Here is a 19146-nt window from a genome sequence, read left to right as displayed (position 1 = left end):
GGAATGTGTGGAAGGGGTGGAATACTTACCACGGGCACTGTCTGATCACTCCCCAATGTTACTTAAGCTCCGAACAAGCTCAGAGATGGGGGGGTTGAGAATGCACTGGAGGTTAAATCCGTTCTGGATACGGTTAGTGGGAGAGGAGATAATAAATATGAGTCTGCAAGAATACTTTGAATTTAATAAAGGTACGGTCCCTATGGATATTTTATGGGATGCTATGAAGGCGACTATAAGGGGAGTGTATATACGGGAGATCTCGCTCATTAAAACTAAGTCGCGACAAATGGGTCAACATTTGACAGATAGGGTTACAGTAACAGAGGAGAGGCACGTTACTAATAACACTGCGGAAACACTAGCCCAATGGAAGGTTGCTCAGAAATTGCTTAGGGAACATCAGCTGGAGCAAGCGGCTAATAAAAGACTATTCTTACAACAAAAATACTATGAGGAGGGTGAAATGGCGGGCAGACTGTTAGCAAATATGGCACGGCCGATGCGGGAAAGTGCGTTCATTCATCAGCTGCAGACAGTGCATGGGACTCTGGTTGGAGAAACAGGGGATATATTAGAGGTGTTAACATCATTTTACAAGGAACTGTATTGTACTAAGGTGGACTACTCGGAGGATCTGCTGTCAGAATATCTGGCAGAAATGACATGGGTTACCCTGGGGGAGGAGGAGAGAGAGGGATTGGAAGAGCCAATTACGCTAGAGGAAATACAGGAAGCGTTAACTTCTATGGCAAACGAAAAGGCTCCAGGGATAGATGGTATACCAACTGAATTGTATAAAACATATGGGGAGACGGTTCTGCCGGAGTTATTGGAAGTGTTCCAGGATAGTTTCACCAGGGGGCGTTTACCGCAGACAATGTATGAAGCTGTTATAGTCGTAATCCCCAAGGAAGGGAAAGATCGGAAACAACCTGACTCATACAGACCGATATCTCTATTAACCACGGACATTAAAATTTTAGCGAAAGTACTGGCTAATAGGCTGTCGCGAGTAGTGACTAAAATTGTGGGGACAGATCAGTCGGGATTCATGCCATCGCGCTCTACGGCAGTTAATCTACGTAGACTTTTCCTGAATTTGCAGACAGATGCTCCGGATGCACGGTGTAGAGCAGTGCTGTCTTTAGATGCCGCCAAGGCGTTTGATAGTGTGGAGTGGGGGTATCTGTGGGCTGTCTTGGAGCGGATTGGCTTTGGAAAGAAATTTATAAAATGGATACAATTATTATATAAAGAACCGGTAGCTAGGATAAGAGCAAATGGAAGGATGTCAGATTCCTTCAGACTGGGGAGGGGGACGCGACAGGGATGCCCACTTTCGCCACTACTATTTGCGTTGGCAATTGAACCCCTAGCCAATATGGTAAGACAGCATCCAGGGATAGAAGGGTTTCGGTGTGGGGAGCTGGAGGAGCGCATAGCATTATATGCGGACGATATCTTGATGTTCTTGGGGGAAATAAATTACTCATTGCCAGTAATAATGAATGTATTGGAGCGCTTCGGTAGATTTTCAGGACTAAAAATTAATTGGAATAAGTCGGTGTTGTTGCCACTCCAGCCAGTAGATACGCCGTTGGTGATTGGAGGAGTTGAGGTACCGTGCGTACAGAAATTTAAGTATCTGGGAATCATGATATCGGCGAGGGTGCAGGACTTTATTGAACTAAATGTGATACCATTGTTGAACAAACTCACGGATAAGACCAAAATATGGCTCGGGCTACCACTGTCAGCACTGGGTCGAGCAAATCTCATCAAAATGATTCTGATGCCCCAGATTCTTTATGTGGTGCACAATGCCCCAGTGTGGTTGCCTAAATACTGGTTCAGAAGAATCCACAACTTGTTTAGGGACTTGGTGTGGAAAAGGGGGATCCCCAGGATAAAACTGGATAAACTACAACTACCAGTGGAACAGGGAGGGTTAGCTATTCCGAATGCATGGATATATTATCTAGCGGCCCAATTACAACACTTTAAAGGCTGGAAGAATAGGGAGGAGTGGGATTCTAGTGGGAAACTGGTGTATTATATGGGTCAGAGAACGGATGTATTAGAGGCCATGGAATCTCATAAATTAAGGAGGGAGGCAAGAGGAAAGCCGACTTTACTATTAATACATAGAGTTTGGTGGGAAAGTAAGAAATTATTGGGGGCCACGGGATGCTCCAACTATATGCCTTTATGGGGCAATCCATACCTATGGGAATTTAATATGCTGGAAGGATTTCAAGACTGGGAACAGGCGGGGATTAGATATGTGTACCAGCTGTATGAGGGAGGTGTTCTTAAGCCCTTTGCTCGAATACAGGAGGAGTTTGGACTCTCACACCGACTGTTCTACCAATATCTTCAATTAAGGCATGCGGCGCAGGCTCAAGAGAGACTGGTGGATTTGAGCTGTTCCACCATGGGAGGGATGGAGCGGGTACTAGGGGCAAAAGACACTAAAGGGATTATCTCGGTGCTATATAATACGCTACTCTCTTGTTTTCTGGGAGACCCGTTGGTGGAAATCAGACGTAAATGGGAAGAGGATGTAGGGCCTATAGGGGATGAAGACTGGGAGGAGGTATTGGGATCATCTAAACAACTCTCTATTAGTGTAACGCACAGGAGGTCACAACTTTTTCTATTACACAGGGTGTATAGGACGCCTAAGGTGCTATGGCAAATGCGCATTCGATCAACTAAGGAATGTCCCAGGTGCATGTTTGATGGGGCGGACATAAAGCATATGTTTTGGAGCTGCCCGCTGCTAGAAGGCTATTGGAGGGAAGTTAAAAGTGTGGTGTCTAAAGTATATGGGAGAGATTTCCCAATAGAACCTAAAATATTCTTACTGGGCTGCATTGGGGAGGAAGGAGGGGATGGAATGGAGCTAATGTCTATTAAAAAGATTTTGTATCATGCTAGGAAACTAATCGCAAAATACTGGCTGCAGGCGGATCCCCCGGAGGTAGCTGAGCTGGTTGGGTATGTTAACCACACGGTATCACTGGAACAGCGGATATATCTGAAAAGAGGGACAATTCAGAAATACGAGAAACAATGGGGTAAATGGGTACAAGCCTATGGCAATGCGGATCACTAGATAAGATTTGGAGGAGGGATGACACATATACATGTTTAAGGTCTGGTGAAATATCGGTTTACTATGAAAGAGACACGGAGGAGGAGTGGTGGAAAAATCAGGGAAGAGAGGGAGTACTGCAAGGGAGGGGGGTAGTTCAGTTGGAGGGAGAAATAGGTGATGGTATAACCAAAGATGTTGTATACATGACATAAAGTACTTGAAGAAATTTTGCACTACTTAAGTGATGTTATGTTAATTTTATATGTTTTCTGTAAAGTACTGTAAGAAATGTAAAGGATGTATAACTGATGTTGTATTATCAATAAAAACTTGTTTGGTTCAATCTGGCTTTGGAGCCGCTGGCACGTTATCTGGCGTCATCCAATTTATATACGGGCATAAGGGTGGGGGAGATGGAGGTCAAGGAAACGTTGTTTGCAGATGACATCTTGTTATTTCTCGCAGACCCCCTTAAAGATGTTCCGCGTATCTTCCAGGCATTGAACGACTTTGGGAGCTACTCAGGGTACAAAGTTAACACGTTAAAATGCCAGTTATTAGATTTGGGAACGCAGGACCCAACATATAGGCGGTCCCTAGCCTCCCTGGATGTTGAGATGGCTAAGTCAAACATTACTTATCTGGGTATTAAAGTGGGTCGGGCACCCAACTCGCTGTATGATCTAAATTATCCCCCCCTTATACAAGATATCCAAGCAGATCTTCTGAGATGGCACAGTCTACCTCTATCACTGATGGGAAGGAGCTGTTTGGTCAAAATGTCAGGATTTGCGAAATTACTCTACCCGCTCCAGACTATCCCACTTCTGGTCAAGCACTCAGATATCAATACACTCAACTCATCATTTACCAAATTCATATGGGGGGGGAAGAAACCAAGAATAGCGCTCACGAAACTCATGATGAGGAAGGCGGAAGGAGGGGTCAATTTCCCTAACATTCGGGGTTATAACCTGGCCTGCTTGAGTAGACATCTGCTAGATTGGAAACACAACACAGAGTTCCACTCCAATACTAGACTGGAGAGACAGCTAGCAAAACCTTGGGATCTCATGGCTCTGGTACACACAACGTTCACTTGTCTCCCAAAGATCGTCAAGAAATCATCTCTGTTACGAGATACCATCATTGCCTGGAAGGTATTGCGCAAACACTATAACCTCTCTTATCGCATTTCAAAACATATGCCCTTATGGCAGCACCCAGAGTTTGCAGCAGGAAGATCTAACAAACTAATGTCAGAATGGAGGGAGAAAGGGGTAGCGACTCTGGGGGATATGTTCCACGCGCAGGATAAGAGGTGGTTAACCTTGCAGGAGCTCCAGAATAAATATGTTTTTGTTCGGCATCAGCACTTACAGTACTTACAAATAGTTAATCACTGTAAAACTAAACTAGCGGACGTAGCGGATGAGGTCCCCCCCAACCTGTTTGATTCATGGTTCACGGACAATCACAGACACTCCATTTCCCAATTATATAGTACACTCAGACCAACACTAGTGAAGATGTCCCCGGGGCAGGCCTTTGGGAGATGGGAAAAACTGTTTAATTTACCAGGCATTGAAAAACATATTGAAAAAGGGCTGGTGGATTTCAGGGCACACGTGCACAACGAAAACTGGAGGGAAACTCATCTGAAGATCATTCACCAAGCAATATATGCATTTACCCTGGCCCCCTCCGCCTCACAACCAGATAGGAAAACGTCATGCCCTAGATGTAATATCTCAAAGACAGACATGTATCATGGCCTTTGGGCGTGTGCACATATTCAGCCATTCTGGGGGGAGATAACATCCTTATTGCAGCAGGTGGGCAGGTTCCATGGGAATTTAGGGCCAATGGAGGTCTTATTCCATATACAACATGATGGAGAATTAGAAGAGACAGAAACGACACATTTAGCTCCCATGGCCCATGCCACACTGATAGTGGCAAAGAGGTGCATACTCCAAAACTGGCTGGTAGCTGAAGTACCGACTCAGAACATGGTGGTCCAGGGGTTGAGGAAACTGTTTTATCTAGACCGCATTGGTATATTACAGAATAAAGACACGCAGAGCAAAAAATTCTTTGAGAAATGGAAGCTTTTCCTCACAAAATATTTCACCAGTGAAGAACGAAGGGACATCATAGATCCGTTTACGGGAACGTCATGGTACTTGATTGAAGATCTTAAGGGCACTTTAGGGGCACTGAAAATATCACGGGAGTAAAGCATATATATCCACTGGGATTTCTTTATTCTTGCGGACTAGCTGCCTGAGTTGGTGAACTGCTTCACGAAGCTCCAATTGTTATGTATGCTCCAATTTCTTATTTGTTCTGTGTATTGTTTAGTTATGTAAGTTAGGCAGATATGCAAAGTTATGTAACAATGTTTACAGGAATACCCGACAGGTGGGGTTAAAGGAAGGGAAGGATAGAGGAGATAGAGGAGATGAAGGAGGGCTGATAGCCCATGGGGAATAACTTCCAAGATCAAACCTAGTTTGCTGGGAAGCATTCACTATCACATGTTCATTTATACATTTTTTGTAATGTTTATTATTATGGCAATGCATTACTGTATGATTTGTGTTTTTTTTTTGTGTGGTGAAAAAATTCAATAAAAATATGTTTAAAAAAAAAAAAACTTGTTTGATTAAAAAAAAAAAGTAATGTACGTTTAGCTTCAATACAGGTTGTTTGCGGTTGTCACTTTCCTCAACATTTCAATGTCACTAACCTTTTTCGTCTCGGACTCAAATGTGGAAGGCAACATCTCCGGGAAGAGCTTCAGAAATACAGGCAGCAGAAACTCCATGAACGGGACTATAACGAAGACCATAAACGGAACCAGCCGGAACAGGTCTGCGCACGTCCTCATTAACTGTGGTACAAAAGGCACACCCGTCAGTATCACATACCGTCAGAAAAGCAAAAACATGGAAAAACGGTCTTCAAGAAATTTAAAAAGTTTATTTCAGGATCAGTGGGGTCTCAGGGGTCGTACCCCCATAGATCATAAAGTGATGGCACATGCTTGCAATATGCCATCACTTTATAAGATGGATATAACCCTTTAAGGTGCAAGAGAAATCAAGGTCTTCTATTACTCAGCAATCAACCACAATCTGTGGATGAATCTGGCAGCAAGTGTTCAATTTCCCTACAGCGACACCACAGGAAAAAAGCAGCATTACACTGTTAACATTTAGAGCCGCTGTCCGTGTGACATGTTGGGTCCTCCAGAGAGAGAGACACTCTATTGCCACTCTCCTTTCTGGATAAGATAAGGTTCTAAATTAAACAACCCCTTAAGCAAAAACCCATTTATTATTATGCCTGCATACACCTCAAATGAAGACTAGGAAGACTACCATCACAGCAGCTGGTGCCAGTGCCAATTGGTGGTAGCTCAAACGGTCTGCACAGAGCCGGCAGCTGAGGTCACAGGTTAATCACAAAGGTTAGGGTGAAACACTGAAAACACTGCAAGAGCTTCTTAGAAATTATCAAGTATCGGGTAGTGGTACATAAGGGTTTGTGGTACATAAGGGGTTGTGATGCAGACTGTATATTAACGTACCCGTCTCCTCTCTCTCCTGGTCAGCAACTGGCCATGTAACAACCTCCAAACCATTCGAGCAGCCACTTTGGTGTCTATCCAGAGCAGGCGAAAACCATGGTAAAAGTGTTTGATCTCATCCACTACTTTTTGGCCGAGAGACTTTCGTACAACCTGCGGTGACTTTTCAGGCTCTTGTGTCGGAGGTGGTAAGTCCTGAAGTTGTAACACTGAGGTGTGGAAATGCCGTTTGTTGATGGTTGGGTACATAAAACTTGTCGAGCATCTTCCCATGGGGGGCAGACATCCATTATGTTGATGGGATACGGTGGAGTAGAGTGGACAACTGTTCTTTTGAAGGACAACACGGCAACTCCTATAAATTACGGATTACATCAATCAGATAGGTCTTTGCAAGCAGAATACAATACAACAGACCAATGCTTTATACTTTATAGTCTGTCGAGCCTCACAAAAGGGATGGAAGCAAGCTTAAAGTTGATGCCATATGCCTTAAAAGTCTGATTGGGAAGGATGTCCAAAAGCTGGGACCCCCACGATCCCAAGAATGGTGGAGACGGGTTTGCACATGAACAGTTAAGGCATATTCACAAACGGCAGGTTAGTTGAAACCATTCCATGTGCTTCCCGCTAATACAACCCCATTCAAAAGAATAGAACGGAATTAAATTGCAGAAATATGTGCCGCAAAATCTGACTCGTGCGACTGCACCAAAAGGGCTCATTCACACGGGCATGAATCTCACCCGTGTGCTGTGCGTTGAATTTACTCGCAGCACACGGACCCATTGAGTTTAATGGAGCTATTCACACATGCAGGAGTTTTCACGCAAAAAAACAAAACCACGGACAGGATACGGATTCACATCAGTGTGATGTCCGTGTTTTATGCATCAATTACATTAGAAAAAAAAGTAAAGCGCTTGCGAGTGCATGAAAAACACGTGCCAATGTCAAAGCACACGGATGCAAAATGCAACCTACATGGACAGATTTTACGTGCGTAAATCGGTCACACTTATGTTAATGTAGCCTTACGCTCCATTAAATTCAATTGGATATAAGGAAACAGCCAGGCATGCTTACTAAGCGGTTTCGGAAGCCAACCCCATTTCTTGGGGTAGTGGTTAGACTCCACCTATCTAAATTTTGGGGCAAAACAACCTTTAAAAGGAGCACACCCACAATTGTTTTTATTCTTTGGGCACATTATTATTACTCTACAACTGTCACAGTATCTCGTATGTGGGCAGGAAGTCAGTTTCTCCATTCATTACTATCACAGCCTCGATGGGAGTCTTAGGCTTTATTCAGACGAACGGGAAAAACGTCCGTGATTTGCACGCGCGATGCACGGACCTATATTAGTCTATGGGGCCGTGCAGACATGTCCGTGATTTTTACTCAGCGTGAGTCCGATGAAAAAAAGTCACGACATGTCCGTTCTTTGGGCGTTTTGCGAGAATCACGCACCCATTGAAGTCAATGAGTGCGTGAAAACCACGCATGTCGCACGGAAGCACTTCAGTGCGAACAGCGTGATTCGCGCAACAGCTGTCAAAAGGATGAATGAAAACAGAAAAGCACCACATGCTTTTCTGTTTACAAACATCCAAATGGAGTGTCATAATGATGGCGGCTGCGCGAAAACCACGCAGCCGCGCATCATATGCTGCTGCCACACGGAGCTGTTAAGTGGCTTTTGCGCAAAAACGCCACGCTCGTGTGAATGAGGCCTTATAGGAATAGTTGGAGAGTCCTATTGCTGGTCACATGACACAGCTGAGGACCAGAAGGGAGTGGATAACTCACAAATACAGGCCCCGGTAAGAAGATTACCTCACCACAATTTACATAATGTGCCTCTCTAATGAGCCAGAGAATAAAACATTTTGTCGGAGTGCTTCTTTAAGTGACACCTACCAGAAAGAAAAAAAAAGGCCCTTTAGTTTAAGTTGGATTTTTTTTTTTTAATTTCTACGATGAGGCTTGAATTTAGAGCCACAAAGCCAGAGCTTGCAATACTGAATGTAATAAGGACATGTTGTCGTTGCGTTTCACAACATTTTTTACACAAAAACCAATGCAAAAACCACGATAAACCCGCAAAAAATGTCTCCATTCTATCCTTACCCTCTTTAAAAGGTACAGCCGCTCGTTGTCTCTTGACCTGTAGGGATCCAACAGCACAGCAGCCTCCCCTCCAACCAATCCGCTCCATGCCTACTCACATCCAATGGTAAGAGGATGTGAGTAAAAGAACCATTTTCATTAGCTGGAGGGGAGGAGGGTTAGCAGTTCAGCCAGAACAGTTACCAGTCCTCTCCTTTACATAAGAATGGCACCGCAGCACACCTTCTCCCCCTCTGCAGCGCACCTCCCCCCCCTCTGCAGCGCACCTCCCCCCCCTCTGCAGCGCACCTCCCCCCCCCCCCCCCTCTGCATTCAGTCCCAAGCATAGAAATATGAATGAGATTGAATTAATAACATGAAAAATCCTTTACAGGTGAGCCTGTAGAGGCGCTAATGTAACCACTGGGCCCATATATAGTCAACCATCTCAGTCAGTGAGTAATCTGATTATCCTCCAAGCCCAGATAGCGTGCCCTTGGCACAATGGAGGTTAGGTCCTTGCGGGTTTATTTTTTTTTTACAAAAAGAGAAGCATCAGGGCTATTTAACATGCCAGCAAATAAGATTTTTGGATCTATACAACATGCAAGAGAGTTTGCCAGGGAGATGGCAAGAGGAAGCATGCCAGGGAGAGGGCGTGAGAAAAAAGATGAGAGAAAAAAAAACAAAAAAAAAACAACATCAAATGCACACACCAAAAATAGGAAGTGAAAGAAGAAAATAAAAAAAGACAAAAAGGGCAAGAAAAAGAAGGAGAACAATAAGAAAGCAGTTGAAACAAAAGGAGAGAGAAACAGAAGAAAGAAATGGTGGCTCATGGGCAGCTTCCCCGGGGTGAATGAGGAGGAATCCCTCTCTGTCATTGAGAGAACGAGGAGGAAGGTTCCCTGTAAGGCATCTTTGTATATGTGAACAGTCACCATTACCACATCTACAGATCTGTGTCAGTAGAAGGCGTCTTACCGGGATCTTAGAGAAGCCAGAACAATACTGCAGGTGTACGTGGCCATTTCTTCTTACTTCACTTCAGATCTGACAAGACAAAAAGAGAAAAAGTCCATCTGAATGTTTGTCTCCAGTAGTAGTCCCCAACTTACGCCTCTCCAGCTGTTGTAGAACTACAACTCCCAGCATAATCGTCAGTCCAGTAATAAAAGTGTCTATGGTGACAATGAATCATTTGTATCCAATAAAAACTCTATCAAACTGGAAACTTTGCTGAACGTAAACACTCCCCCCCCCCCCCACTCCAGATTAACTCTTCAGGGTTCCCTGTTTAAAGTGCACTGTACGATCTACTTGGTCAATGTGTCTAGGCTATAAGCCAATCAGCATCGACATGACCTTTCTTGGCGATGCTGATAGGCCAAGAAACTGGAGATCGACATGGATTCCCTTACACTATCTACATGACCATTCAATGGTAGCAATTTGCCATACACCCATATACACCCGCCATTCCAGTAGCGTTAGAGTGAGTGCACTAAGTTCACACGGCAGCGTCCGTTACGGCTGAAATTACGGGGCTGTTTTCAGGAGAAAACAGCTCCGTAATTTCAGCCGTAATGGCATGTTGAGGCGCTTTTTCGCTGCGTCCATTACGGACGTAAATGGAGCTGTTTTTCCATGGAGTCCATGGAAAAACGGCTCCATTTACGTCTGAAGAAGAGACAGGCACTTCTTTGACGCGGGCGTCTTTTTTAGGTCCCGCCTTTTGACAGCGGTGCGTAAAAAAAATGACCGTCGGCACAGAACATCGTAAGACCCATTCAAATGACTGGGCAGATGTTTGCCGACGCTATTGAGCCGCATTTTCGGACGTAATTCGGGGCTAAAACGCCCGAATTACGTCCGTAAATAGTGTGTGTGAACTCAGCCTAAATGTGCATGCTCCATGAAAGATGCCCAAACACGGGCTGGTAATTTCCCACGTGGGGCAATGTAGCCACAGTGACTGACTAAAGCTGGTCACATAATATAGCTATGTGACTAAGGCTGGGTTCATACGACCTATTTTCAGGCGTAATGGAGGCATTTTACACCTCGAATTACGCCTGAAAAGACGGCTCCAATACGTCGGCAAACATCTGCCCATTCATTTCAATGGGTTTGCCGATGTTCTGTGCCGACGACCTATAATTTTACGCGTTGCTGTCAAAAGACGGTGCGTAAAAAAATAACAGCCTCGTCAAAGAAGTGCAGGACACTTCTTGGGACGTAATTGGAGCCGTTTTTCATTGAATCCAGTGAAGAACAGCTCCAATATACGTCCGTAATGGACGCCTCGCAAATCCGTGAATAGATAGGACATGTACTATCTTTCCACGGATCACGGACGGGGCCTGGCCAGCGCACACAGTTGTGTAAATGAGGAATATAAGGCTGTGACCCAAGGCGTTTTATAAAGCTAAAGATTAATCATTGCAGAATGAAAAGTTCTGCAACTTTCTGATAAACTTTGTAGGGAGGGGTTAGGGCCTGTTCACATCACCGTTCGCTTTCCGTTCCGGGGTTCCATCTGAGGTTTCCGTCGGGTGAACCCCGCAACGGAAAGTGAAACCACAGCTTCCGTTTCAGTCACCATTGATCTCAATGGTGACGGAAACATCGCTAATGGTTTCCGTTCGTCACCATTCCGGCAGGTTTCCGGTTTTCCGACGGAATAGCGGAGTCGACTCCGCTATTGATTCCGTCGGAAAACCGGAAACCTGCCGGAATGGTGACGAACGGAAGCCATTAGCAATGTTTCCGTCACCATCGATATCAATGGTGACTGAAACGGAAGCTGTGGTTTCACTTTCCGTTGCGGGGTTCACCCGACGGAAACCTCAGACAGAACCCTGGAACGGAAAGCGAACGGTGATGTGAACAGGCCCTTATTTCTTCACCATTTTCTGGAGCCCTGCTTGCGGTTAGTGAATGGAAACATTCTTTGTTTACGTCCCAAGGCCAAAAACCCATTTTAATCATGTCCAGCAAACACAGCTGCACGGCTCGTTACAGTGTACTAGAACTCTCCCTTTTAACCTCTTAACGCCGAAGGACGGATATATCCGTCCTCTGCAGCTGCTAGTTCGCGCAGGAGGACGGATATATCCGTCCTGTGATCGCGCGGGTACTGCCACTGTACACACGCGATCAGCGGCAGGAGCACGGCTGTTAGGGTAGGTTCAAACGGCAGCCTCCGTTACGGCTGAAATTACGGTGCTGTTTTCAGGAGAAAACAGCTCGAGCATTTCAGCCGTAATGGCATGTGCAGGCGCTTTTCGCTGCGTCCATTACGGACGTAATTGGAGCTGTTTTTCCATGGAAAATGGCTCCAATTATGTCTCAAGAAGTGACATGCACTTCTTTGACGCGGGCGTCTTTTTTACGCGCCGTCTTTTGACAGCGGCGCGTAAAAAAAAATGACCGTCGGCAGAGCACATCGTAAAACCCATTCAAATGAATGGGCAGATGTTTGTCGACGCTTTTGAGCACTTGGAACGCGGCGATGCAAAAACAAGTAATTCTTTTCTAAAAAGCTTTTTATTGTGCAAACGTAGGAAAACATATAAAACCTTTACATATTTGGTATCCCCGTAATCGTGCCGACCCATAGAATAAAGTGAACATGTTATTTACGCTGCATAGTAAATGGCGTAAATTTATAACGTGAAAATCGATGCTGGAATAGCTGCTTAATTTCAATTCTCTCCTAAAATAAAGTTAATAAAAGTTACTCACTATATTATAAGCATCTAAAAATGGTGCAATTACAAAATACAACTCGTCCCGCAAAAAACAAGCTCTTATACGGCTATGTCGACGGAATAAAAAAAAAGTTATGACTCTTGGAATGTGACCGTGAGAAAGCAAAAAATAATCCTTGGTCATTAACGCGCAAAATGGCCCGGTCAAAAGGCCGGGTTCAAACATTGTGGTCAAAATGCATTTTTTTAGACGTGGATCACGAAAAAAATAAAAAAAATGACATTTTGAAATGAAAAAGCTGCGGTTTTGCCGCAAATCATGGCTAAAAAAAAAAAAATGCATTTTGACCGCGATGTGAAAACCGCCGGCAGGTATACTTTTTTTTTTTATAGTAAAAAAGCGCAGCCTGCTTTGTTTTCCTATGCGGGCGACCACCACAAAAAACAAATGTCACGCGGTGTTCTTTATTTTAACATGAGGGCCTATGGATGACGTATGCCACTCTATAGATGTAATGTGAACAGAGCTTCAGCTGGACATGATCAAGACAGGTTATCAGCAAGGGACAAATTCATAGTAACTTGGGCTCTGGGCACAATGCAAAGTACCTCCCTCCGCACGCACGCATGCACGCACTGGCATTTTAGGACGATTTTTCTGATAAATGTGATCTCCATGGTGACCTAGGGTAGTGTACGGGTTCATTGTAAATTCCCTTGTGGCAATGCAGTGAGGTATAAGGCTGTGATGGGGTTATTTTCCATTTCCCGGTGATCTAGGGCAGTGAAGGGGGTAAATAATATATTTGGGTTGCTCCTGGGGTTTCAGGGTTTGTGGCGCTCCCTAAGAGATGGGGGCCATTGGCAACTGTTCAGTTTGCCACCCCTTAAAACTGTCCCGTTTTTCAGCCTCTGGATGTAAACAATGTTTCAGTTCACAAACAGCAAGCAGAGATCTTAAGAGACCTTGAAACACAAAGTATATCAGACGGCAGCAGAACTTTGGAAAACCCAATAAAAGCAGGGTCATGGAAACCTGCTCGTCTTAAAACAAATTGGTTTGTCCATTTTGAGAGTACCAGGACCCACTAACTGAGGCCAGCGGGTCAGGTAGAAGGATACGTCAGAGGGCACATTGTGCATCAGCCACCCATGCCTAAGGGGGCACGTCAGATAGCCTGGCACCTCCATGAAGACATTATATAGCCCGGTTAAAAAAACCTGTATGGAGCTGTTTTTTCAGCATTGTAAGTTAGTATTATTTAAGCACTGTATGGCAGCATTTACTTTGGCAGTGCATGGCGGTACTGTAAGGTGTATCATTTTGGCAGCGCTTGGCGGTGGTGGCACTGTACAATGTATCATTTTGGCAGTGTATAGCGGTGGTGGCACTAGCATATTATTTTGGCAGTGTATGGTGGTGGCACTAGTGTATTATTTTGGCAGTGTATGGTGGTGGCGCTGTATAGTGTATTATTTTGGCAGTGTATGGTGGTGGCACTAGTGTATTATTTTGGCAGTGTATGGTGGTGGCGCTGTATAGTGTATTATTTTGGCAGTGTATGGTGGCGCTGTATAGTGTATTATTTTGGCAGTGTATGGTGGTGGCGCTGTATAGTGTATTATTTTGGCAGTGTATGGTGGTGGCGCTGTATAGTGTATTATTTTGGCAGTGTATGGTGGTGGCGCTGTATAGCGTATTATTTTGGCAGTGTATGGTGGTGGCGCTGTATAGCGTATTATTTTGGCAGTGTATGGTGGTGGCGCTGTATAGTGTATTATTTTGGCAGTGTATGGCGGTGGCGCTGTATAGTGTATTATTTTGGCAGTGTATGGTGGTGGCGCTGTATAGTGTATTATTTTGGCAGTGTATGGTGGTGGCGCTGTATAGCGTATTATTTTGGCAGTGTATGGTGGTGGCACTAGTGTATTATTTTGGCAGTGTATGGTGGTGGCGCTGTATAGTGTATTATTTTGGCAGTGTATGGTGGTGGCACTGTATAGTGTATTATTTTGGCAGTGTATGGTGGTGGCGCTGTATGGTGTATTATTTTGGCAGTGTATGGTGGTGGCGCTGTATGGTGTATTATTTTGGCAGTGTATGGTGGTGGCGCTGTATAGTGTATTATTTTGGCAGTGTATGGTGGTGGCGCTGTATAGTGTATTATTTTGGCAGTGTATGGTGGTGGCGCTGTATGGTGTATTATTTTGGCAGTGTATGGTGGTGGCGCTGTATGGTGTATTATTTTGGCAGTGTATAGCGGTGGTGGCACTAGTGTATTATTTTGGCAGTGTATGGTGGTGGCGCTGTATGGTGTATTATTTTGGCAGTGTATGGTGGTGGCACTAGTGTATTATTTTGGCAGTGTATGGTGGTGGCGCTGTATGGTGTATTATTTTGGCAGTGTATGGTGGTGGCGCTGTATGGTGTATTATTTTGGCAGTGTATGTGGTGGCGCTGTAAAGTGTATTATTTTGGCAGTGTATGGTGGTGGCGCTGTATAGTGTATTATTTTGGCAGTGTATGGTGGTGGCGCTGTAAAGTGTATTATTTTGGCAGTGTATGGTGGTGGCGCTGTATAGTGTATTATTTTGGCAGTGTATGGTGGTGGCGCTGTATAGTGTATTATTTTGGCAGTGTATGGTGGTGGCGCTGTATAGTGTATTATTTTGGCAGTGTATGGTGGTGGCGCTGTATGGTGTATTATTTTGGCAGTGTATGGTGGTGGCGCTGTATGGTGTATTATTTTGGCAGTGTATGGTGGTGGCACTAGTGTATTATTTTGGCAGTGTATGGTGGTGGCGCTGTATAGTGTATTATTTTGGCAGTGTATGGTGGTGGCGCTGTATAGTGTATTATTTTGGCAGTGTATGGTGGTGGCACTAGTGTATTATTTTGGCAGTGTATGGTGGTGGCACTAGTGTATTATTTTGGCAGTCTATGGTGGTGGCGCTGTATAGTGTATTATTTTGGCAGTGTATGGTGGTGGCGCTGTATAGTGTATTATTTTGGCAGTGTATGGTGGTGGCGCTGTATAGTGTATTATTTTGGCAGTGTATGGTGGTGGCGCTGTATGGTGTATTATTTTGGCAGTGTATAGCGGTGGTGGCGCTGTATAGTGTATTATTTTGGCAGTGTATGGTGGTGGCGCTGTATAGTGTATTATTTTGGCAGTGTATGGTGGTGGCGCTGTATGGTGTATTATTTTGGCAGTGTATGGTGGTGGCGCTGTATGGTGTATTATTTTGGCAGTGTATAGCGGTGGTGGCACTAGTGTATTATTTTGGCAGTGTATGGTGGTGGTGCTGTATAGTGTATTATTTTGGCAGTGTATGGTGGTGGCGCTGTATAGTGTATTATTTTGGCAGTGTATGGTGGTGGCGCTGTATGGTGTATTATTTTGGCAGTGTATGGTGGTGGCACTAGTGTATTATTTTGGCAGTGTATGGTGGTGGCGCTGTATGGTGTATTATTTTGGCAGTGTATAGCGGTGGTGGCACTAGTGTATTATTTTGGCAGTGTATGGTGGTGGCGCTGTATAGTGTATTATTTTGGCAGTGTATGGTGGTGGCACTAGTGTATTATTTTGGCAGTGTATGGTGGTGGCGCTGTATGGTGTATTATTTTGGCAGTGTATAGCGGTGGTGGCACTAGTGTATTATTTTGGCAGTGTATGGTGGTGGCGCTGTATGGTGTATTATTTTGGCAGTGTATGGTGGTGGCGCTGTATGGTGTATTATTTTGGCAGTGTATGGTGGTGGCGCTGTATGGTGTATTATTTTGGCAGTGTATGGTGGTGGCGCTGTATAGTGTATTATTTTGGCAGTGTATGGTGGTGGCGCTGTATAGTGTATTATTTTGGCAGTGTATGGTGGTGGCGCTGTATGGTGTATTATTTTGGCAGTGTATGGTGGTGGCGCTGTATAGTGTATTATTTTGGCAGTGTATGGTGGTGGCACTGTATAGTGTATTATTTTGGCAGTGTATGGTGGTGGCACTAGTGTATTATTTTGGCAGTGTATGGTGGTGGCACTAGTGTATTATTTTGGCAGTGTATAGCGGTGGTGGCGCTGTATAGTGTATTATTTTGGCAGTGTATGGTGGTGGCGCTGTATAGTGTATTATTTTGGCAGTGTATGGTGGTGGCGCTGTATAGTGTATTATTTTGGCAGTGTATAGCGGTGGTGGCACTAGTGTATTATTTTGGCAGTGTATGGTGGTGGCACTAGTGTATTATTTTGGCAGTGTATGGTGGTGGCGCTGTATGGTGTATTATTTTGGCAGTGTATAGCGGTGGTGGCACTAGTGTATTATTTTGGCAGTGTATAGCGGTGGTGGCACTAGTGTATTATTTTGGCAGTGTATGGTGGTGGTGCTGTATAGTGTATTATTTTGGCAGTGTATGGTGGTGGCGCTGTATAGTGTATTATTTTGGCAGTGTATGGTGGTGGCGCTGTATGGTGTATTATTTTGGCAGTGTATGGTGGTGGCGCTGGATGGTGTATTATTTTGGCAGTGTATGGTGGTGGCGCTGTATGGTGTATTATTTTGGCAGTGTATGGTGGTGGCGCTGTATAGTGTATTATTTTGGCAGTGTATGGTGGTGGCGCTGTATAGTGTATTATTTTGGCAGTGTATGGTGGTGGCGCTGTATAGTGTATTATTTTGGCAGTGTATGGTGGTGGCGCTGTATGGTGTATTATTTTGGCAGTGTATGGTGGTGGCGCTGTATAGTGTATTATTTTGGCAGTGTATGGTGGTGGCACTGTATAGTGTATTATTTTGGCAGTGTATGGTGGTGGCGCTGTATGGTGTATTATTTTGGCAGTGTATGGTGGTGGCACTAGTGTATTATTTTGGCAGTGTATGGTGGTGGCGCTGTATGGTGTATTATTTTGGCAGTGTATGGTGGTGGCGCTGTATGGTGTATTATTTTGGCAGTGTATGGTGGTGGCACTAGTGTATTATTTTGGCAGTGTATGGTGGTGGCGCTGTATAGTGTATTATTTTGGCAGTGTATGGTGGTGGCGCTGTATAGTGTATTATTTTGGCAGTGTATGGTGGTGGCGCTGTATAGTGTATTATTTTGGCAGTGTATGGTGGTGGCGCTGTATAGTGTATTATTTTGGCAGTGTATGGTGGTGGCACTAGTGTATTATTTTGGCAGTGTATGGTGGTGGCGCTGTATAGTGTATTATTTTGGCAGTGTATGGTGGTGGCGCTGTATGGTGTATTATTTTGGCAGTGTATGGTGGTGGCGCTGTATGGTGTATTATTTTGGCAGTGTATAGCGGTGGTGGCACTAGTGTATTATTTTGGCAGTGTATGGTGGTGGTGCTGTATAGTGTATTATTTTGGCAGTGTATGGTGGTGGCGCTGTATGGTGTATTATTTTAGCAGTGTATGGTGGTGGCGCTGTATGGTGTATTATTTTGGCAGTGTATAGCGGTGGTGGCACTAGTGTATTATTTTGGCAGTGTACGGTGGTGGCGCTGTATAGTGTATTATTTTGGCAGTGTACGGTGGTGGCGCTGTATAGTGTATTATTTTGGCAGTGTACGGTGGTGGCGCTGTATGGTGTATTATTTTGGCAGTGTATGGTGGTGGCGCTGTATGGTGTATTATTTTGGCAGTGTATGGTGGTGGCGCTGTATAGTGTATTATTTTGGCAGTGTATGGTGGTGGCGCTGTATAGTGTATTATTTTGGCAGTGTATGGTGGTGGCGCTGTATAGTGTATTATTTTGGCAGTGTATGGTGGTGGCGCTGTATAGTGTATTATTTTGGCAGTGTATGGTGGTGGCGCTGTATGGTGTATTATTTTGGCAGTGTATGGTGGTGGCGCTGTATGGTGTATTATTTTGGCAGTGTATAGCGGTGGTGGCACTAGTGTATTATTTTGGCAGTGTATGGTGGTGGCGCTGTATGGTGTATTATTTTGGCAGTGTATGGTGGTGGCACTAGTGTATTATTTTGGCAGTGTATGGTGGTGGCGCTGTATAGTGTATTATTTTGGCAGTGTATGGCGGTGGCGCTGTATAGTGTATTATTTTGGCAGTGTATGGTGGTGGCGCTGTATAGTGTATTATTTTGGCAGTGTATGGTGGTGGCGCTGTATAGTGTATTATTTTGGCAGTGTATGGTGGTGGCGCTGTATGGTGTATTATTTTGGCAGTGTATGGTGGTGGCGCTGTATGGTGTATTATTTTGGCAGTGTATGGTGGTGGCGCTGTATAGTGTATTATTTTGGCAGTGTATGGTGGTGGCGCTGTATAGTGTATTATTTTGGCAGTGTATGGTGGTGGCGCTGTATAGTGTATTATTTTGGCAGTGTATGGTGGTGGCGCTGTATGGTGTATTATTTTGGCAGTGTATGGTGGTGGCGCTGTATAGTGTATTATTTTGGCAGTGTATGGTGGTGGCACTGTATAGTGTATTATTTTGGCAGTGTATGGTGGTGGCGCTGTATGGTGTATTATTTTGGCAGTGTATGGTGGTGGCGCTGTATGGTGTATTATTTTGGCAGTGTATGGTGGTGGCACTAGTGTATTATTTTGGCAGTGTATGGTGGTGGCGCTGTATGGTGTATTATTTTAGCAGTGTATGGTGGTGGCGCTGTATGG

General features: G+C 44.6%; 1 protein-coding gene across 1 annotated transcript in view; it reads right to left on the bottom strand.

Moving 5' to 3' along the window:
* Positions 1 to 19146, bottom strand: part of LETM2 (leucine zipper and EF-hand containing transmembrane protein 2) — a 52404-nt gene that overhangs the window by 21676 nt on the left and 11582 nt on the right. The window contains exons 2-4 of the mRNA XM_075855405.1: positions 9795 to 9863; positions 6699 to 7053; positions 5856 to 5999 (exon numbers count right to left, since the gene is read on the bottom strand). Coding sequence (XP_075711520.1) covers positions 5856 to 5999; positions 6699 to 7053; positions 9795 to 9841 — 546 coding nt within the window. The 5' untranslated portion in view covers positions 9842 to 9863. The remainder of the gene's footprint in view (positions 1 to 5855; positions 6000 to 6698; positions 7054 to 9794; positions 9864 to 19146) is intronic.

The sequence above is a fragment of the Rhinoderma darwinii genome, chromosome 3 (genome assembly GCF_050947455.1).
Source record: "Rhinoderma darwinii isolate aRhiDar2 chromosome 3, aRhiDar2.hap1, whole genome shotgun sequence".
Classification (NCBI taxonomy): Eukaryota; Metazoa; Chordata; class Amphibia; order Anura; family Rhinodermatidae; genus Rhinoderma; species Rhinoderma darwinii.
Note: the sequence above shows the minus strand (reverse complement) of the source record. Positions and strands in the feature narration are given on the sequence as shown.